This window comes from Aegilops tauschii, chromosome 4, assembly GCF_002575655.3.
Source record: "Aegilops tauschii subsp. strangulata cultivar AL8/78 chromosome 4, Aet v6.0, whole genome shotgun sequence".
NCBI classification, from domain to species: domain Eukaryota; kingdom Viridiplantae; phylum Streptophyta; class Magnoliopsida; order Poales; family Poaceae; genus Aegilops; species Aegilops tauschii.
This window is the reverse complement of record NC_053038.3, coordinates 512,095,292-512,118,365: the sequence shown is the minus strand read 5'-3', so window position 1 is coordinate 512,118,365 and position 23,074 is coordinate 512,095,292. Positions and strand designations below refer to the sequence as shown.

The 23,074-nt window shown below is 49.7% G+C and overlaps 1 protein-coding gene across 1 annotated transcript; it reads right to left on the bottom strand.

Annotated features, from left to right (window-relative positions):
- Nucleotides 1-3,096: 3,096 nt before the first annotated feature.
- On the bottom strand, nucleotides 3,097-5,924 carry LOC109779387 (uncharacterized). The gene is made up of 2 exons (XM_020338000.2): nucleotides 4,947-5,924; nucleotides 3,097-4,832 (listed from the first exon to the last, which is right to left on the bottom strand). The coding sequence occupies exons 1-2, from the start codon at nucleotides 5,909-5,911 to the stop codon at nucleotides 3,209-3,211; spliced, it is 2,589 nt and encodes an 862-aa protein (XP_020193589.1). The 5' UTR covers nucleotides 5,912-5,924; the 3' UTR covers nucleotides 3,097-3,208.
- Between the last annotated feature and the right edge of the window lie 17,150 nt (nucleotides 5,925-23,074).

Genomic DNA, 23,074 nt, shown 5'->3' with positions numbered 1-23,074 from the left:
CCAGTGAGGTAAAGAATGATGGAACTGATGAGTCCTCCAAAAAATGGGGATGAGGTTCACGATATTGTTCTAAAAATGAGGAAAAATGAAAAATAAGAGAAAAAAGAGAGAAGGGGCAATGCTACTATCCCTTTACCACAATTGTGCTTCAAAGTAGTACCATGTCTTCATATAGAGAGTCTCCAGATTTATCACTTTCATATACTAGTGGAAATTTTACATTATAGAACTTGGCTTGTACATTCCAATGACGGGCTTCCTCAAATTCCTGAGGTCTTCGTGAGAAAGCAAGTTGGATGCACGCCCAGTTAGTTTCAGTCGAGCTTTCATACACTTATAGCTCTAGTGCATCATTGCATGGTAATCCTTACTCCTCGCATTGATATCGATTGACTGGCCTCTCCATTGCCTATCGATCGCCGAGTTGATGCGAGACTTTCTCCACTTTTGTCTTCCCTTGTATCTCTACCAACATATTTTATTCCATCCGTAGTGCTAAGTCCATGACTCACGCTTATATATTGAGTGACGCTGAAAATGCTGAAGCGCGTCAAAAAGTATGATGCAATTGCCTGACTTTGACACCGGGGTGATCTTGATTTGTACTTATGTTAGGAAGACGGAGTCATGCCATGCTTACATAATTCAATGAGTAGGGATAACATTCGTTAAGCATCATATATCTTGAAGAGTAATGATTATGTTCTAGTATTCATGGATATTATTATGTTGATGTCAATTACTTCATCATTTCTCAATATTCATACCGCAAAATATTACATGATAAACATGCTAGGTAGAATCCAACATAAATTATCTTTGTTTTATCATTTACGTACTCGAGGACGAGCAGAAATTAGGCTTGGGGATGTTGATACGTCTCTGATGTATCTATAATTTTTTATTGTTTCATGCTATTACTATATCAATCTTACATACTTTATATGCAATTTTATATGTTTTTGAAACTAACCTATTAACCTTGTGCGCAGTGTCAGTTAGTTCCTATTTTTTTGCCTATTTTATTGTTTCAGAGAAAAATAATACCAAATGGAGTCCAAACGTGATAAAATTTTATGATCACTTTTTTAGACTAGAAGACAACCAGGAAGGTTTGGGAGGAGACCAGAAGCCACATGAGGGAGCCACAAGCTAACCCTGTGTGCCCCCGTGGGTGCTACCTAAGCTTGTGGGCCCCTCGCAACTCTGTTTACCCTAATTCCACTTTCATAAATTTTGAAAATCCCAAAAACACCAGTGGAGACCCGAAACCATTATTCCGCTGTCGCAAGCCTCTGTTCTTCCGTGATCTCATTTGGAGGCCTTCGCCGGTACTCTGTCGGAGGGGGGATCGACCATGTAGGGCTTCTACATCAACCTTGATGCCCTCCAATGATGCGTGAGTAGTTCTTACATGACCTATGGGGCCATGGTGATTATCTAGATGGCTCTCTCTCTCGTTATGATCTTCAATATCATGTTCTCCTCGGAGTTCTATCTGATGTAATACTTTTGTGTGGTGTGTTTGTTGGTATCCGATGAATTGTGGGTTTATTATCAGATTATTCATTGAAAGTAATTGAGTTATATTCAGAACGTTATTATGTATGATTGTTATAGCTATGTAATGCTTTCTGATCTATGACTTTTCATTGGCCAAGTTGATGATTAGATCATCGATGGAAGTGCTTAGTAGTAGGTTCAATCTTGCGGTGTCCTCACCCAGTGTGACAGAAGGGGTAGCGAGACATGTATTTGTATTGTTGCTACTATGGGGAAAACGATGGGGTTTAATCATATTGATTGGCTTTATTCTATCTACATTATGTCATCATACCTAAAGCATTACTCTGTTTGTCATGAACTTAATACCATAGATGCATGCTGGATAGCGATCGATTGATGGAGTAATAATAGTAGATGCAGGCAGGAGTCGGTCTACTTGTCACGAACGTAATGCCTATATACATGATCATGCCATGAATAACATCATAATTATGCGCTTTTCTATTAATTGTCCAACAGTAATTTGTTTACCCACTGTATGCCATGCTTAAGAGAGGGATGCCTCTAATGAAAATTATGGCCCCGGGTCTACTTTTAATCACATTACAAAAACCAAAAATACCTTGCTGCAATTTATTTACTTTTATTTTACTTTGCAATTTATCTATCTAAAACTATCAGATTTAATCCTTGCAATTAACGAGTACAAGGGGATTGACGACCCTCTTACCCGTGTTGGGTGCAAGTATTTGCTCTTTTGTGTGTAGGTGCTGTTAATGGTTGTTTGCGTGAATCTCCTACTGGTTCAATAATCTTGGTTCTCTACTGAGGAAAATACTATCCACTACTATATTGCATGTCCCTTCCTCTTCGGGAAAAACCCCCAACGCAACTCACAAGTAGCAATTCATCACCCGTATCCATCGATGGCCTTTAGGGTGTTTTGCTTCCTGGGCGGCAGCCCAAGTGGTGGGATCTGTGGTACTCGTGGTCTGAGTGTGCGACTCAGGTGCAGGAGGCTAGCTGCCATGGCCGAGTGGGCGGTGTGCGGCTATGGTTCATGTGCCTAGCCGCGCCCTATAGACAAAGGCGGAGTATGCTTGCTGGGTGAAAAGCGTGCCTGGCTTTGGTCAGGCCGACGAAGGCGGCCCCCGTGGACGTCGTCACCTTTTTAAGTCCCCGTTGTGGTTGGCTCTTGTCCTTCCAAATGTTTGGGGTGAAAATCTTGATCTTTGGATCAGGCAGTGGCAGCGCTCTGGTGTCATGTCCTTTTGAAGACACCGTCTTGAAGATCACGCTTCACTGACTTTGAAAATCGCCTCTTCACGGTGTCTTTCACTGTGAAGGGCTCCGACGGCTCCTTAGTGGTGCTTAGTGCCATTCTGTAGTCTACTTCAAGTCGTTTGGGTTGTTGTTGCTGTTGGTCTTTGACACCTATGTATTTTTTCTTGGGTGAGTGTGAGTTGTGATTTTCTGTAGCGTGCGTCAACTTATATGTTTGGTCGTGCTTTATGCCTTTATCTATAAAATAAAACGGAACAGAAGCCTCTTTCGGCAAGAGGAAAATAGGAGATCACATATCTATAGTTCACATGACTAGAAAGCCACATCGAGCGGAATTTACAGCGACATACTGTACCGTACCACAAAAGGCACAGTATATCAAATACACACTCATACAAGTTTGGGAAAGAATAACAAGCTACAACTCATTAACAATGCTGCCAACTGGGTGAAGGGAAGAATCGGGGGTGGTCGGCGGGGCTGCAGGATCCGCAGGTTTTCCACGCCACAGCAGCACGTGCAACGTGACATAGACAACCACGGCCGCAACGAGCGTGGTCACATACGCGAACACCTGCTCCCACACCCAGCAGGTGCCCGCCGCGTAAGCGCCCAGCAGGCCGGCGAGGTCCAGCACCATGGCAGCCTGCATCGCCCTGAGCGGCGCGCCACGCCGGCTCACCGTGCGCTGCAGTAGCAGGACGATGAGTGTGACGGACGCCGCGAACGACGTCGCATTGCAGTAGAAGAAGGCCGCGTACCGGGAGTATTGGACGTCGAACATGATCGGGTCACCGGCAATGTGGAAACCCGTTGATTCGGCCCAGGTGCCGCCAGGGGGGACAAGGCCCGCCTGGTACGTCATGCTAGCGGTGAGAATAGCGAGAAGCATCATGTACTTGTGCTTTATGTGCTTGTCTGTATATTGTTGTTGTACTAGGTTGGTGTTGTGGGCGTCGGGCATCAGCGAAAGCGGCTCAAACAGCTTTCGGAGCCACGCCGGAAGCCGTGGCGCGGTCGGCCGCCCGACGCACCTCGCAAACAGGAGCGGTAGAAATTGCAGGGCAAGGTAGGTGACGACGGCGGCCACAAGCCCATAGACATAGATGGAGGTGCTCACTTTGTGGGTGCTCCCTACGGTGTAGGCAGTTCTGAGGGCCATAAATCCAATCATGATGCAGGCCTGGAGCACATTACTCCGTATGCTTTGCTTGTGCAGCCGCCGATTCACCAGGAGGAGGATAACGGCGACCGAGGCCATGAACTCCGCCGCATTGCAGTAGAAGAACACTAGGTACCTTCTCGGGTCGTAGCCAAGAAGGAGCGTATCAGTGAGGTGCTTCTTGGAGTAGAAGGCATAGCCCACCTCCCAGAACCCACCCGCGGAGTTGAGCCCGGTTTGGTACGTGGCAGTGGCGACGAGGATCGCCAGCTGAAGCAAAGACTTGCGCTTCTTCTTGAGGCTGTGCATCTCCTCTCTCTTGGATTGGGCTTGGTCATCATGATCATCGTCTAAGAGGTGCAACTTCTTTAGACCCTTGTAGACAGTGGCCTCCACCCAGAGCGATCGCTTGCTACCGCTGCCCAGTATGATGAACGCCACCACGTTGGCGACAGCCAAGGCGGAGATATAGATGGTGGTGGCGATGTCCCGGCAGCTCCCGGCAGTGTATGCGCCCATGAGGCCAAATAGGCTCAGTACTATGGCCACCTGCAGCACCTGGAGCCTGATGGCGGCTCCCGACATGAGCAGTCGCTTGCTCTGAACGATGACGATCACCACCAGCGATGCCACAAACGCCATCGTGTTGCAGTGGAAGAAGGCACTGTACCTGTTTGGCAACACATCGAGAAGTGACGGATGCCCCGCACGAAAACCCCGCATGTCCTCATCGCGCCAATAGCCGCCCGGCGGGTTCAACCCTTCCTGGTACGTCACCGTCGCGATGAGCGTGGCCAGCAGCAGAAGAAGCGACTGTGACTCTACCAGGATGTGTACATCGCCCCCGTCGCCTTCGTTTGGCACTCCAGGATGTACCACCCTATACATATGCATCGTATACTCATATGTCAAAAGCGAGCGGGTGATTGATGTATAGAGAAAATATAATCGACCGAATGAAAAATGAGAGCAAGGTGCATGCATGTCGGCTTACTCGTGCGGTGATTCCTGCTCCAAGTTGCCACGGCGTGCCAGCCATTTCTTGACTGTGTCCATAGAGAATTTTCCCACGAGGGCAATGATCACGAGCATCACCCCGGCGAGGAAGATGATGTGCACCGTCTGCGCTAAAAACCTGGGGCTCCCAGCAGCGTAGGCGCCCATAAGGCAGAGAAGTTCCGCCATGACGCAGACCTGCAGCGCGTACGACCGGGCGACATGGCCACTCAGCGACCTGCTCAAGAGCAGGGTGATGATGACGAGGGACGACACGAAGCACGTCGTGTTGCATAACAAGAAGAAGAAGTAGCGGAGGGGGTAGATGCGCTGCAGCATCGGGTCGCCGGCGACCTGCCCCCGAAAATTGCTGGAGTCGAACCAGGACCCGCCTGGAGGCACCAGACCCGCGCCGTAGGTCAGTGGCGTCACGAAGGTGGCCAGCAGCAGCGGGAGCTTCCACCGTCCTTTAAGGCGGCCCTCCTCCGCGTCCGAATGTCCTGCGTGGCCACTCTTCAGCGGGGAGGCAGCCACGAGGAGGTGGATTGCGACGTACGCCATCAGCACGGCGAATACCGCCGGGACGTAGACGGACGAGCGCACGTCGCGGCAGCTCCCCGCGGCGAAGGCCCCCATGAGCGCGACCAGGTCGAGCACCATGGCGGACCGGAGCACGGTTAGCCCGACACGGTTGCCGATTATGCGCTGGTCCAGCAGGACCATTACAATGACAAGCGACGCCAGGAAGGCCGCGGCGTTGCAGTAGAAGACGACATTATACCGGGTGGAATTGGTGCTCGCGAGCACCGGGTCCCCCACGCGGTGGGGTGCCTCGTCGTCGACGAACAGTCCGCCCGGAGGGTTGAGCCCGGCGACGTATGTGGCGCTGACGACCAGCGTCGCCAGCAGGAGGAGGTACTTGCGCAGCTTCCACACGAACGTGTACTCTTCGGAGTAGTCCATTACACACAAGAGTAAAACCGATAGGTCGGCTTCGATCCTTGGTTGGACCATATACGCAGTACCTATATATGTAGGAGTACATGCTAGCCGAAAGTAAAAAGGCTACCATTTAGCACCGAAGGAATTTGTGCTTGAGTGTGTGTAGAGATGTACGTTGCTTGGTCGCAGCTAAGACAACATGCATTGCTTTCATGTGCGTCCCCAAGCACAACTAAAGTGAACTTTGAACTCAAATTAAGCCTCTCATGACCGGGTGGTATCTAGCTTTTCCAACTGGCCACGCCACAAAATTATATACACCTTTAGAGCATCTCCAACGGGTGCATAAAAATTTCGCGCCCTAAAATAGTTTTAGCGCGCCACTGTAGCACTTTTAGTGTGCCGACCCAACGTTGCTTTAGCAGATGCCCAAAAATGCGCGCCCAAAAGAACACGCAGTGTAAATTGTGAAGCGCCCGCAATCCGGCGCCTCAAATTTGCAGCTTTTGATAACGTTTTTCAGCGCGCGCCCAACTCTTTTTTGCGCGCGCACTGTTTTACAGCTTTTGTTGGAGCTGTCCGGCACCCAAAAAACCCGGATTTTAGCGCGCGGCCTAGTTATTGGGCGCCTGTTGGAGATGCTCTTAAATGAAGTGTAGGACAACAACAAACGGGCAAGAAATTAGATATTCAATTATATGTTTATTAAGGTATTGAGTAGTTTATGCGCATTTACCGTACTGAATCGAGTGAGCATTCATACGTGCCATTGCTGCATAGTTCGACAGAATCGAACATTAAAAACAAATTCCTGGCAATAATTCTATTCACTTTTACGTTCTACAATTACTCTTCGTACACTAAATATAATTGTTAGCAAAGAGAGTTTTAGCTCAATGGTTGGGCATGCAGTTGTGCGGCATAACGACCCGAGTTCAATTCCTACAATTGACAGGTGACGCACAGGGGTTTTCTCCTATTTATTGAGGATCAAACTTGATGTATGATGGTGAACCACTCATCAAGAAATATCTTGATACTCATTTAACAAAAATTCTGAGAACCATGTTTATCTTGATACTCATACTAAAATAGATGTATGCATCCCTAATTGGTGCAGGGGCCGGGAAGTGAAAATCTCTCCCAGTTTTAAGCTAGCTAGGCAAAAGAAGAAATGGTGTAGCTCCCTCCCCGGGGCGACACGGGCGGCGGCTCCGACCCCCTCGACCGCGTCCCTTCCCCACCCTCCTTATCTCACCGCTGCCGGTGAGATCCGTCGGGCGAAGCCCGCGCGGATCCGGTGGCGACAGGGCCTGCTCTTCCCGTTGACTTGCAGCGTTCGCGGGTTAGAAAGCTCATGGCGACGTTTTCAGATGGCGTCCGGCGTTTGTGCTTCGCGTCGGCTGCGGGGTGAAGGTGCTGCTAGCATGCAGCGGCGGCCTGGTGGTGTCTGGTCGGGGCGGGGTGGCGGGGTTCGTGCGGGCCTGATCTGGGCCCCGCGGGCCTGCTTCTGCTCTCATGGCGCCGCTGTGGTTGGCCACGTTCGACAGTAGAAGTCCTCTATCGGCCGGTGTCGGTCGTCTGCCTGCGGGCTCAATGGGCTCGGATGTGGCCACGTTGGTGGCTTTGCTGGTCCTGGCCTGCAGTTGACACACCGACGTGGGAAGGTTGGGGCATGTGAGCGCACGTGGGCCATGGCGTGAGGCGGCTGCTCGCCGGTGGCTCCGGCTTCTGCGGTGGTGCATTGACCAGGGCGTGGAGGCACTTGGTGCTGTGGTGGTTTGGCCCTAGTGTTCTTCGTCCGCCAAGTCGTCTTTCTACCGGACTTCGACCTCTGCTATACGAATTGGCGTATGTTGCCCCTTGATCTAGATCAGAAAGGCTCTGATCGCGCGCACTCATATTATCAGATGGCACAGCTTCAAGAGGGCGCGGCGCAAAGCTTCACTTTCTTATCGGAGTCAAGATTTACAAGGCATTGATAAAGGTGGAGAAAGTCATGGCGGCTGTGATTGGAGGTCTTGAAGCATTGGCGGAAAGGTGTAGTGTATGCAATGAAGACTGTGTGCTAGGTGTTTAGTGACTTGCAACAGCGGCCTCGGCAAGCGGCGGCGGCAACACTAGAGGACATCAATTTTGGCGGTGCTCCTCGAGTACCGAGTCTCGGTTCCTAGGGTAAAAACCCAAGTGTCGGTGTCAAAACCGACGGATCTCGGGTAGGGGGTCCCAAACTGTGCGTCTAAGGCTAATGGTAACAGGAGGCGGGGGACACAATGTTTACCCAGGTTCGGGCCCTCTCGATGGAGGTAATACCCTACTTCCTGCTTGATTGATCTTGATGATATGAGTATTACAAGAGTTGATCTACGACGAGATCGTAGAGGCTAAACACTAGAAGCTAGCCTATGATTATGATTGTTGCTCTCGTCCTATGGACTAAACCCTCCGGTTTATATAGACACCGGAGGGGGCTAGGGTTACACAGAGTCGGTTACAAGGGAGGAGATCTACATATCCGAATCGCCAAGCTTGCCTTCCACGCAAAGGAGAGTCCCACCCGGACACGGGACGAAGCCTTCAATCTTGTATCTTCACAGGCCAATAGTCCGGCCAAAGTATATAGTCCGGCTGTCCGATGACCCCCTAATCCAGGACTCCCTCAGTAGCCCCTGAACCAGGCTTCAATGACGATGAGTCCGGCGCGCAGATTGTCTTCGGCATTGCAAGGCGGGTTCCTTCTCCGAATACTCCATAGAAGATTTTGAACACAAGGATTGTGTTCGGCTCTGCAAAACAAATTCCACATACCACCGTAGAGAGTATAATTTTCCACAAATCTAATCTGCTGACAACTTTTCATAACGTGACATCCTGCCGTGGTCCGGTCATTACGAACCGTTTTTCCCAGCCTGCCACTGCACGTGTTGCGAGGCAGTTTTATTGGCACATCTTGTCGAAGCAGAGATCGTGTTCCCCTTATCACGGGATTCTCATCAATATGGGTGTGGGTAACCCAATCGTGCTTGTTAGTATGACTCCTCGATTTTAGGCAAGTTCCAAACGGCCACGCGGAGGACGCTTGATATTCACCCTCTTTATAAGGGGCCAAGGGCTGTCCTTTTCTTCTCACGCTCGATCCTTCCCTTCCCCCACCTCGAGTTCCAACACCCAAGGCTCAGGCTAAGCGCTTCGGACCTTCAACCATGTCCGGATCCAACCTTCAAGGTCGGTGGATGGCCTCCTCTGTCACAGAGGAGGACATCAAGAAGCTAAGGGAAGCCAGGTATCTGACCGCCGAAATCCCGCACAGGCTGCCTGCTCAAGGGTAGGTCATCCCCACTCCCGAACCCAACGAGAGTGTCGTATTTGTTTCCCACTTCCTCCGAGGGCTAGGCTTTAGTCTTGATCCCTTTGTTAGAGGGCTTATGTTCTATTACGGGATCGATTTCCACGATCTAGCTCCAGATTCCATCCTTCACATCTCGTCGTTTATCGTCGTGTGTGAGGCCTTCCTCCGCATCACCCCACACTTCGGCTTATGGCTCAAGACCTTCAATGTGAAGCCGAAGACGATCGATGGGCGACACGCAGAATGCGGAGGTGCCATAATAAGCAAAGGCGCCGATGCTCTATGGCCAAAGGGTTCCTTCCCGGAGGTGTCCAACTTATGGCAGCGGGAGTGGTTTTACATCACAGCTCCCCGAGGTACAAAGTGGGCGGCTGCCCCCGCCTTCCGCTCGGGCCCTCCACCGCGACTGGCGTCATGGGTCAACAAGGGGCTGGACTGGGGGCCAGTTAATGACGTGCTGACATTGCAAAGTCGCATCCGAGATCTCCTCAAGAGGGATGTCAGTCTTGTCAAGGTAATGCAAGTTATGCTAGTTCGTCGGGTCCTGCCATGCCAACGTCGATCTCTCCGTATGTGGGAGTTCAACCCGGAAGGACCGCGAACTATTCAGCAATTCTTTGGCGTGACGCTCGAAGAGATGTATGGATTGTTCTTCGGATCACGAATAAAGTGTCCGGACACCACCGAGGATGCGGGTCTCAACTGCAACCGTCTAGATACCCAGGTAAGTAATTCTGCGGCCGAACATGCTGTCTTTTTATTTGTCACAACATCATTCTGAAAAAATCGCTCTCGGCCAGGACTGGATAAGAAAGGCGGAGAGGATCAGGTGTTCGGCCCCCCTTCCCGAAGGCTCACCGGATCCTGTACTAGCCAGGATGCTTGAGCACGCACCTTATCAAGTGCCATCAGGGGAAGATAAAGGGAGGAATAAAGAAGCCGAAAGCGGGCTTCACACATTACACATCCAAACCGGGGGAATTAGTGTCTCCGCGAAGGAGGGAGAAGAATCTAGAATCCCCTCTCCCCAAGAAGGAAAAGGACCGCCTCTGAAGACTTGGAAACGAAGGTTTCCAAACGAGGGAAGAAACCTTCACCAGGGGGCCCTGCCCCGGAGGGCGTCCTTACCGCACAGCGCCCGCAAGGGGGCCAGCCCTCCACCGAGCTGTAAGTGAACAAGAGTACTTTGGTAAATATATCCTGCTTTATCTCCGAGGACAATAACCGAGACATATATCTTGCAGTCCGGCTCGTAGCCCTTCTCGACAGAGTTCGTCTTCGGGGGATCTTCTTCCGGAGATGATGGAGAGCGAAACGCCTCCCCCTGTCTCCCCGCCTCATGGGGCGGACGACCCTGAGGTGTCGTCACGGAGGATTTCTCCTGATCCGCCAAGGCCTGAAGGTAACCCTTCAGCCACCCGAAGTCCGGAGTATTCGGCTCCTAAGGAGAGCAACAGAAAGAGTCCGGGACTGTCCGGTGCACAACCGGACGCACTGATGGGTCTTCTGGAGCAAGCGGCTATCTCAGAGGCGCATCGTACTTTAATGGGTACGGTGGTTGAGAGCATTTCATCCGCCAAAAGTGGGTTGCATGAAGCTTTTACGAGCCTGCTAAGAGGCTTTGAGGTACGCAAAGTAATATATATATTTTTTGACGGTATCGCACACGCTAGGTGTGCTCTATACAGATAGTAGCCCCTGAGACTCTGGTTGTTGTCCAGAGGCGGCAAACAGAGGATCATAGTCCCAGGTAATGATCGTGCCGCTTTCATGTGCAGGCGGCTGAGGGTCTGGTGGCTGGCCGGACTGCTGAGTTTGCCGAACTGAGGCGGCAGCTTGACGCGGCAGATGCCGACATCGCGCTTGTGAACAAGCGGCTTGACGAGGCACAGGGTATGTATTTTCGGGTGGTCAACAAATATTAAGAGGAGCATGATGCTAGTATCTATAATATGCTGTGACTGCAGATGGAGCTGCCGCCGTGGAGACCCTTCGGGCGGAACTTGCCCGAGCCAAGGAACAAGCCAGGAGAAGTGATGCGGCTGCCCTAAAGGCGGCCGAAGAGTTAAGAGTCGAACAGTCTGCTCATCGCCAGAGCGAAGATAAAATAGCCATGATGGCTGTTGAGCTGAAAGATGCCGCCGGCCGATATGAGCTTCTTGAAAAGGAAAGCCAAGCGAAAGCGGCTGACCTGAAGAAAGCCATGGAAGCAGCCAAGGAAACCCACTCTAAAATCAGAGCGCCGAAGGAGGAGCTCCGTCAAGCCGGAGATATCACGGCTGGGAAGCCCTTTTTGTTGCGGACGAAGTTCGGAGATCCGAAGTATGCCCCTCTGGATCAATTATGGAGTGCTGCAGACGCGTACTTGGACTTGGCAATGAGTGCTGTTGATGCGACTGAGTTTTTCAAAGATCAGAAAGATCATGAAGTGGAACGGTTGTTCTGGTCGCAGTTCAGTGCTCCAACGCGTCCGCTGCTGTTAAATGAACAAATGGCCGAGTGGGCCGAGCTCCATAGGTTGTCCGGACTTGCCATGAGGTCTGTCGTGGAACATCTTTGGCCGAAGGGACCAAGGCCGAATAGTTATTTTGGTTTAGTGCAACGATTCCTTGGTGCTGTGCTGCATAGCGACGCTGTAAAGAGGACGGCGTGCATAGATGGTGCGCGGATGGCTCTTGCCCGTCTTAAGACATACTGGGTAGAGATGGAGGCCACCGCTATTGCAACCCGGGGTCCGGCCGTAGGCCAGGTCTCGGCCGAGCACTATTTTGAAGAAGTCCTAGAAGGCGCTCGTTTAATAGAGGCTCAGTGCTCGAAGAGTATCATGTTCGAGTGACATGTATCCCAATTGTAAAAAAAATGCTATTTGGATTATAAAGGCTGTGTTTATACTTTTCCCTGAAAGTATTATGATGCCTCCTGTGCGGCCGTTTATGTATGTATATAACCTGAAAGTTTGCAGTCGTCGGCTTCAGCCCCCACGCATATAATGCGGGGGTGTTCAGAAAAGCGTGTATTCACACTTGATCCAACGTCTTGGTCCATTAAGGAGGTGATAGCGTGGCGAACAAGGCAATCAGACTATATAGCTTTAACACTTTCACTTAGCCATAGGAGTTTGACGGTGGGGCTACTATATAGCCCCTGGTACTTCCGCGCTCATCCGAATACGGTGCGCGTACATACATGACCGGGAAACCGGTCCCTCGTTAATGCGGAGGAATCGCGAAGATTGCGCCGAGTCATCGAGTGGTTGACCAGTCTCGCGCTTTATCATGACAGTCAGTTTTCGGCTTTCTCTACCGAGGTGCTCATCCAGATGAACCAGGGCACAATCGCAGTAGTTCTCCCGGTGCCACCTTAGCCGATAGAGCGGAACGTAAGGTAGCAAAACACGGGAGCCGGGCAAACCCAACTATTGACCAAAGACATGATTCGGAGCTGATGCATATAAGGCCAAACTCGCGACGCCGAACACTCCCTAAGGTATTCGGACTTTACAACATATACTGGGCTGAGTAACGCCCTCGATAATGAGCCCTGATTTTCCAGGTACGTGCATTAGTCTGACGTGACGAAATGCCAATAACGCCAGCATCCCTCTCGGTTGTGTTGAGTATCCGGAGGGTGTGAAGCAACAAGAGACAGTAAAAAAGGTTTACACATGGTCTTAATCTAAAAAGAAACCTTTGAGCGGGGCCCTGCTGCACGTCTGCGCCTGTGTCTCCGGTGTGCCGTATCCTGGAAGGGTGTAGCACGATGATCATCTGTAAAAGAGAAAAACCCAGGTGAAAGTCTTCGTGCGAAAAATTGGTTATTCTTAATGAACCATTAAAATTCAATCTAAATAGGGTCAAGCCGAACTGTAGCCCTTTTTACATGCGGGAAGCCCCTAGCACCACCTATGGGGGGTATATCCATCGACCCAATCTCAGGTTTATCTGAGCTGTTACAGCTAGTGGCGCGCCGGACTCGTCTAACCGTGTCCGCGGTCTTGACGACCGATCATTTATTCTGGTTGGAGAGGCCGTTCAGTGTTCGGCTGCTAGAGCCGCCACATATTCCTCCGCACGTAAGGAACGCTCTGTGTTTCCGCTAACTATGATGATGCCATGTGGACTGGGCATCTTAAGCTTAAGATAAGCATAATGCGGTACTGCATTAAAACGAGCGAAGGCCGTTCTTCCGAGTAGTGCGTGATAGCCGCTTCGGAATGGAGCGATGTCGAAGGTTAATTCTTCGCTTCAGAAATTGTCGGGAGAACCGAATACAACCTCTAGTACTAGAGAGCCCGTGCAGCGGGCCTCTGGGCCTGGTATTACTCCTTTAAAGGTAGTACTGCTTTGGCTGATTCTTGTCGGGTCTATCCTCATTTTGCGGACAGTGTTCTGATATATCAGATTAAGACTACTGCCGCCGTCCATAAGGACTCGGGTGATATGGTATCCGTCAATTATTGGGTCTAGCACCAAGGCAGCCGATCCTCCATGCCGGATACTAGTCGGGTGATCCCTGCGATCAAAAGTGATCGGGCAGGCCGACCAAGGGTTGAACTTGGGGGTGACGGGCTCCACGGCGTATACGTCTCGGAGTGTGCGTTTGCGCCTCCTCTTCGGTATGTGAGTTGCGTAAATCATGTTCACTGTTTTGACCTCTGGTGGGAATTTTTTCTGTCCCCCAGTGTTCAGCTGGCAAGGCTCATCCTTGTCTTCACTTGGTGTCTCCCTCCCCTTGTGTTCGGCGTTTAGCTTGCCGGCCTGCTTGAAGACCCAGCACTCTCTGTTGGTGTGATTTGCAGGTTTGTCGGAGGTGCCATGAATCTGACATAATCTGTCTAGAATCTTGTTTAGGCTGGACGGTCCATCTCTGCTGCCTTTAAATGGCTTTTTCCGTTGACCGGGTCGAGAGCCCCTGAATCCGGTGTTTACCGCCGTGTTGTCTGGGCTGTCTTCATTGTTTCGACGCTTGCTTTTATTGCGCCGCGGTTTCCCGTTGCCATCCCTGACTTCGGATGTGCCTGGGTTGCTGGTGCCGCTATGGGCCAGCCGACTGTCTTCGCCCGTGCAAAAGCGGGTCATAAGGCTTGTTAGGGATGTCATTGTCCTCGGTTTTTCCTGGCCGAGGTGTCTGGCGAGCCCTTCGTCCCGGACACTGTGTTTGAAAGCCGCTAAGGCTTCGGCATCCGGGCAGTCGACGATTTGATTCTTCTTCGTGAGAAATCTGTTCCAAAGCTTTCGGGCTGACTCTCCGGCTGTTGAATTATGTGACTTAAATTGTCTACATCCAGAGGTCGGACATAGGTCCCTTGAAAATTAGCCCTAAAAGCATCCTCAAGCTCTTCCCAACTTCCAATTGAGTTTTCGGGGAGGCTTTTCAGCCAGTGCCGAGCTGGTCCTTTCAACTTGAGGGGCAGGTATTTGATGGCGTGGAGATCATCTCCGCGAGCCATGTGGATGTGAAGGATAAAGTCCTCAATCCAGACCCCAGGGTCTGTTGTTCCGTCGTATGCCTCTATGTTCACGGGTTTGAATCCCTCTGGAAATTCATGATCCAGCACCTCATCGGTGAAGCATAGGGGGTGCGCGGCACCCCTGTATTTGGATGTGTCATGGCATTCTTCTGACGGTTGGAGTGTTCGGTTTTGATTCCGAGCTGTTATTCGGTCAGTATAGTCATTTGGGCGGCCATGATTCTGTGCCGGAGCGCGCTTCCTAGATCTGTAGATGGACCTGGCCATACCGGCTTTTTTGTGCAGGTCCTCACATAAATCGTGCGCTGTCTTGTGTGCGACGTCGTTAGCCGCCTTGTCGCGGCCACGAGGTGGTCGATCCGGCTGATCGGCCGTTTTATTTTTCGGCTGAATGGGCTCTAAAGCCTCGTCGTCGAATTCAAGCAGCAGCTTGCGCTTTGGATAGCTCTTTGTGTGGCGATTGCCACCGTACTTTTCTTCGGTGTCAAGAACTTTGTTCCATCTGCTGTTGAGCGTATTCTGCGCGGCCTTAAGCCTTTGCTTCTGCTTCTTCAGGCTCCTCGCAGTGGCAATAAGCCTTCTATGGAGGTTCTCTTGTTCCAAGTGCCTTTCCGGGATGATGTGTGCATCGTCGTCTGGACTGTTCTCCTCTTCGGAGACAGGTTGATGAGTTTTACCCTCGGCGTCGCCGTGATCGGACAGCGGCTCTGTACTATGTTCGCCGTCCGCTGGCTCATCCTGCTCCATCGCTGGGCCCATGTGGTCGTCGTTTCCTTTGGAGTCGACCGGGGTATTATTCTTTCTTGCGCTGTTATCGCTGTTTTTGCTGAGGCGGGATTTGGAGCGGCGCCTACGTCATCGCTTTGGTTGCTTCTCGAGGGGATTATCCTTCGCTGCATCTTTCCGTTCCTCGTCGTTGTTTTCTTTGGGTGTATCCACCATGTATATATCGTATGATGAAGTGGCTATCCAGCGCCCTGTGGGCGGTGGTTCCTGTTCCTCTCCTGCATCGTCGTCCATACCGTCGATGTCTTCGGAGTCGAAATCAAGCATGTCGGTTAAGTCGTCGACAGTGGCTATTAAGTGGGTGGTGGGTGGGGAACGAATTTCTTCGTCGTCCGCTTCCCACTCGAGCCGGACATAGTTCGGCTGAGGGTCTCCTGACTAGGAGAGAGACCTCAATGAATCTAGCACGTCGCCCAAGGGCGAGTGCTGAAAAATATCCGCGGAGGTAAACTCCATGATCGGTGCCCAATTAGATTGGATAGGCACAGACACAAGCGGTTTGAAGCATGTGGCCGGGGACGAATCCAAGGGTCCGATAACACAGGTCTCATAGGAGGTGAAGTCAGTATTTGGCTCTATCGCCGCTGAGTGTGCATCCTCCGTGGCGCGGTCCATCCACCCGTCCTCGGATGGCACGATCTGCTCCGGATTGAGGGCCGGAGTAGCCACAGGTGTGATCTCCCGAACACCGTCCGATGGCAGAGCTAAGTCATGCTCGTCGTGACTGTGCGGCGCACCTGACATGAGCTCGAATCCGTCGAAGATCAAGTCTCCAGGGATGTCGGTAGTATAGTTCAAGCTTCCAAATCTGACCTGATGGCCAGGGGCGTAGCTATCGATCTGCTCCAGATGGCCAAGCGAGTTGGCCCGCAGTACGAAGCCGCCGAATACGAAGATCTGTCCGGGGATAAAAACCTCACCCTGGATCGCATCATTGCCGATGATCGAAGGAGCCATCAAGCCTTTATCGTGATGGCATAGTGTAACTCTCAATGAAAGCACCAATGTCGGTGTCAAAACCGGCGGATCTCGGGTAGGGGGTCCCGAACTGTGCGTCTAAGGCTAATGGTAACAGGAGGCGGGGGACAAAATGTTTACCCAGGTTCGGGTCCTCTCGATGGAGGTAATACCCTACTTCCTGCTTGATTGATCTTGATGATATGAGTATTACAAGAGTTGATCTACCACGAGATCGTAGAGGCTAAACCCTAGAAGCTAGCCTATGATTATGATTGTTGTTCTCATCCTACGGACTAAACCCTCCAGTTTATATAGACACCGGAGGGGGCTAGGGTTACACAGAGTCGGTTACAAGGGAGGAGATCTACATATCCGAATCGCCAAGCTTGCCTTCCACGCAAAGGAGAGTCCCACCCGGACACGAGACGAAGCCTTCAATCTTGTATCTTCACAGTCCAACAGTCCGGCCAAAGTATATAGTCCGGCTGTCCGAGGACCCCCTAATCCAGGACTCCCTCACCAAGGTCTGGCCTTTATTGGTTGTACCTGGCAATGGCCTTATTTAAGGCATTGTTTTGGGTGAACTCGGACTTTCTCCAGGGTGAAAACCCAAGATCTTCGATCGGGCAACGATAACGCTTGTGCATTGTTTCCTTCTTGGAGTCGTTGCATTTGGAGAACCTGTTTTGTAATCCGGGTGTTATCATCGGTGGTGGATAGAGTGCTACTGTTGCTAGTGATTGATCACCATGGCGGGGCCTTTTTTTTCTTTCTTTTTTCTTATTTTTTCTGTTTTGGTTGTGCGTATCCTTGATGTTTTTGGACATCTTGTTGGTACAGAGGCCGGGTATAATTAGTATCTCCATGATATTAATATATTCCCTTTCTCAAAAAAATATAATTGTTACTCCCTTAGGGCATCTCCAACGGCAACCCGCAAAAATCCTCTCGCATCCGCAGTCCGCGGACACGGATGCGGGAGGACGCCATCCAACGCTCACCGCATACGTTTTCACAACAAATCGAACCAACCGGACGAAATTAGTGCAAGCACGGCCGGATTTCATATAAGCATGACGGGTTTCGTATAAAAATGCCGGATTTTCATATAAACATGATGGATTTTGGTACATTTACATCAACTAAGCGGTGCTAGTCCATCTCTGGAGGTATAATAATACCTAATCTAAATCGCTGCCCGCAGATCCATTTGTCTTCCTCATGTCCGGCATCCCGATCACCAGATTGCCGGGAGCCGCGGAGGTATTGATGTCTACTACACAACTTATTCTTATAGACTTGTGTTGGGCTTCCAAGGGCAGAGTTTTGTAGGACAATAGCAATTTTCCCTCAAGTAGATGACCTAAGGTTTATCAATCCGTGGGAGGCGTAGGATCAAGATGGTCTCTCTCAAACAACACTGCAACCAAACACAAGAAATCTCTTGTGTCCCCAACACACCCAATGCAATGGTAAATTGTATAGGTGCACTAGCTCGGCGAAGAGATGGTGATACAAGTGTAGTATGGATAGTAGATATAGGTTTTTGCAGTCTGAAAATATAAAAACAGCAAGGTAGCAAGTAATAAAATGGAGCACAAATGGTATTGTAATGCTTGAAAACAAGGCATAGGGTTCATACTTTCACTAGTGCAATCCCTCAACAGTGCTAGCATAATTGAATCATATAACAATCCCTCAACGTGCGATAAAGAATCACTCCAAAGTTCTTATAAATAGCGAAGAACATAAGAAGAAATTATTGTAGGTAACAAACGACCTCAAAGTTAGCCTTTCCGATCAATCTATTAAGCCATCCCTATAAGTTTCACAAACAGCCCTAGAGTTCGTACTAAAAATAACGCCATATGATACGCATCAATCAACCCTAATGTCACCTAGATACTCCAGTCTCACCATAATTATCTGTGAGCCAATTATACGATATGCATCAAACAACTTCAGATTCATAGTATTCAATCCAACACAAAGAACTTCAAAGAGTGCCCCAAGGTTTCTGTTGGAGAAAGTAGGATGAAAACGTGTATCAACCCCTATGCATAGATTACCCCATTGTCACCTCGAGAATCTGCGAGTTGATTACCAAAACATGTATCAAGTGAATCAATAGAACACCCCATTGTCACCACGTGTATCCATATGCAAGACATACATCAAGTGTTCTCAAATCCAAAAGGTATTCAATCCGATAATAGTGAAACCTCAAAGGTAAAAACTCAATTCATAACAACAAGATAGCGAGGGAGAAATGCCATATGATCCAACTATATTAACAAAGCCAAATCAAGAACACATGGGAGAGAGAGAGATCAAACACATAGCTACTGGTACATACCCTCAGCCCGATGGTGAACTACTCCCTCCTCATCATGGAGAACGTCGGGATGATGAAGATGGCCTCAGGTGATAATTTCCCGCTCCGGCAGGGTGCCGAAAATGGACTTCAGATGGGATCTCTTTGGTACAAAGGCTTGTGGCAGCGATTTCGAAGTTCGAGGTTAACTTTCGGGGGTTTCCCTATTTATAAGAATTTTCAGAGTTGGAATCACGCGAAAAGGAGTTACGATGGGCCCATGAGGCACTTGGGCACCATCACCCCCAGGGCGCGCCCAAGTACCTCGTGGGCACCTCATGGCTCTTCTGGTCCTCCCATGAAGCTTCGGTGGTCTCTTTTGTTACAAACAAAAATCGTCAAAAAGTTTCAGCCCATTCTGAGAACTTTTATTTCTGCACAAAAAACAACACCACAGTAGTTGTGCTACAAACAGTGTCAGTCTGGATTTATTCCATTTAAATCATACCAAAACCATATAGAATTGTTGTAAACATGACATGAATACTTCATAAATTATAGATACCTTGGAGATATATCAGGTTTTTGCTTCAGCGCAAAGGACGGCTTGCTTCCCCACCGCTCATCAGAGTGGAACCCCCGGCTGATGCTTCAGCAGAAGGGGAAGGAAGCGCCTCCACTTCCGAGGAGCCCATATGGGATCGACGGAGGTCCTCGCAAGCACTACTAGGAAAAAATATAGTAGTAGCGCGGTTTTTTTCCTTGGTAGCATTAGCGCGGGTGCCTGCGCTACTGCTACGGCGCTACAACAAACTTGTAGCAGTAGCGCTGGTCGGCCCCGCGCTACATATAATTGAGTTAGCAGTAGCGTGGGCCGGACCAACGCTACTGATAGGTAGTAGCAGCATGGGCTTCACCCTGCGTTATTACTATTCATCTTTATTTCATTTCTTTTCTTTTATACTGTATTTATACATCATTATATAAACTTTGATACAATAGCAATTAAGAGATTGTTATATCATTATGATCATGATGAGTTATTATATCATTGGGTGGAAGAAACGCGGATTAGATTCATGTGGATGGATCCAAAGTGACCAAAGGTTGGATTAGTAGGATCATTGGGTGGAAGAAACGCGGATTAGATTCACGTGGATGGATCCAAAGTGACCAAAGGTTGGATTTGTAGGATCCTACTTATCCAACCTTTGGTCACTTTGGATCCTCCTACTAATCCAACCTTTGGTCACTTTGGATCCATCCACATGAATCTAATCCACGTATCTTCCACCCAATGATATAATAACTTATCATCATCATAGTACAACTCATCATCATATTCATATAAGAACTCAATGCATCATCATCATAATAATAACAACTCATCATCATAGTCATATAAGAACTAGCTCATCATTCTAGCACAATATAGCACATAACTCATCATCATCATAATAAAAACTCCTCATCATCATCATAGTCATTGAAGGAAATATGACCTAGAGGCAATAATAAAGTTGTTATTTTATATTTCCTTATTCATGATAAATGTTTATTATTCATGCTAGAATTGTATTGACCGGAAACCTTAATACATGTGTGAGTTCATAAACAAACACTGTGTCCCTAGTGAGCCTCTACTTGACTAGCTTGTTGATCAAAGACGGTTAAGGTTTCCTAACCATGGACATGAGTTGTCATTTGATAACGGGATCACATCATTAGGAGAATGATGTGATGGACAAGACCCATTCGTTAGCTTAGCATAATGATCGTTCAGTTTTATTGCTATTGCTTTCTTCATGTCAAATACATATTCCTTCGACTATGAGATTATGCAACTCCCGGATACCGGAGGAATGCCTTGTGTGCTATCAAACGTCACAACGTAACTGGGTGATTATAAAGATGCTCTACAGGTATCTCCGAAGGTGTTTGTTGAGTTGGCATAGATCGAGATTAGGATTTGTCACTCCGAGTATCGGAGAGGTATCTATGGGCCCTCTCGGTAATACACATCATAAGAAGCCTTGCAAGCAAAGTGACTAATGAGTTAGTTGCAGGGTGATGTATTACAAAATGAGTAAAGAGACTTGCCGATAACGAGATTGAACTAGGTATGAAGATACCGATGATCAAATCTCGGGCAAGTAACATACCGACAGACAAAGGGAATAACGTATGTTGTCATAACGGTTCGACCAATAAAGATCTTCGTAGAATATGTAGGAGCCAATATGGGCATCTAGGTTCCGCTATTGGTTATTGACCGGAGAGGTGTCTCGGTCATGTCTACATAGTTCTGGAACCCGTAGGGTCCGCACGCTTAACGTTCGTTGACGATATAGTATTATATGAGTTACGTGATTTGGTGACTGAATGTTGTTTGGAGTCCCAGATGAGATCATAGAAATGACGAGGAGTCTCTAAATGGTCGAGAGGTAAAGATTGATATATAAGACGATGGTATTCGGACACAGGAAACGTTCCGGAAGGTATCGGGTATTTATCGGAGTACCGGAGGGGTTACCGGACATCCCTGAAGGAATATATGGGCCATGAGTGGGGAGCACACCATCCCACAAGGGGTGGCGCACCCTCCTATGGCAGGAGACCGATTGGGAGAAGGAAAAGAGGGGGTTCGACCCCCCTTCCTTCTCTCTTCCCCCTTCCTTTTCTCTCCAGTTATTATGGAAGGGGGGGCACCACTTGGGGAAACCCCAAGTAGGATTCCGATCCTACTTGGGACGCACCCTGGCTGCCTCACCTCTCCCTCCCACCTATATATATGTGGGGGGCGCCCTAGCACACCCCAGACAATTGCCTAGCCGTGTGCGGCGCCCCCTCCACCATTTACACCCTCGCTCATATTTTCGTAGTGCTTAGGCGAAGCCCTGCGAGGATCACTTCACCATCACCGTCACCATGCCGTCGTGCTGACGGAACTCATTGTTGGAGATATGCCCTAGAGGCAATCATGTATGATGATATTTCCTATGTGTTTATGAATAAAGATAGTCCTTGGACATTATCAATGACGTGTATCAGCAAGTACATGACTTGTTTGTGGGACTATGCATTGTATGATGACTGTCCTAAAAGGTCCCTAGTCGAAAGGGCTGTGTGGACGCGCAGCTGACTAGACTAGCATATGACACGGTCCATGGCTTGGTCTCACTAGCCATGGAGCATTGGATGCTAACCGGATAATATGGACTTGGAAAGGTCTGGTCGGATTCGACGTAGTCGGATCCGAGTCGAGATAAGGTCCGAGTTGAACAGACCCAACTATGAGACGCAGCGATATGTCATCTGTGAGTCTCGAGTACAACATACGTTCTATGTCCTAAGACCTGAGCTGACACATGTACTCAGGATGGTGACAGACCTTCTTTGGGCCGACCAAACGCTACTCCGTGACTGGGTAGTTACAAAGGTAGGTTTCGGGCTTGTCCAGACCCATGCTGCGAGACATGGTCGAGCAAGATGGGATTTGCCCCTCCGACCAGGAGAGATATACTCTGGGCCCCTCGTGTGATCCGACCAGGATAAGCATGGCCATGCGACAAGGATTATGAGATAATCCGGATAGTGGTCGGCATCACTGGAACGAGAAAGAGGTCGGGCTAGCACAAGGATGACAGACTCGCCTTGAGCTCGACAACGTATATCGTGTGGCAAAAGGAATGGAAGTGTGATGTACAGGTTCGCTAACCAGCTTCATAGTCTGCTTGGTGTTCGGCATGCCTTGCTAGAGGCCGCTACCAACCGTGCAGTTCGGAGGTGATCCGAACTGCGACCAAGCCGACTTGAACCTAAGGGGTCGCGCGCTTAAGGAGAGGAACCTGCGAGGTCAGATCCGAGGACACTGGTCGGATGTGATCCGAGCTGTATTCGGATTGTGGCCGAGTAGACTTATGGGCTTTAGGGTCCGTGCGAGGCCCAAGTGTTGAGCCCGCGACAGATGCCTATATAAAGTGGAGGTGCATCACACTCATGCGGTAGAGGGCTTCGGCGCTTTCACTAGGGTTTGCATGTGTTGCGAGTAGACACCTCCACTCGCCACCGGTTGTGTGATCGGACCTAGCAGTCCACCGCACGACGTTCCTCCCGCACGCGCGGATACTGTTAGAGGCGGTGCACTTGCGCCGCTCCGGCGAACCTGTACGTGGGAACCGACGACCGGCTATTCGAGGGGGATCGGACGAGGAGGAGACGATCCACGCAGACGCGCCACCCCAACTCTTCTTCCGCTGCACGGCACTGCGCGTCTAGTGGTAACGAACTGTGATACATCTCCCG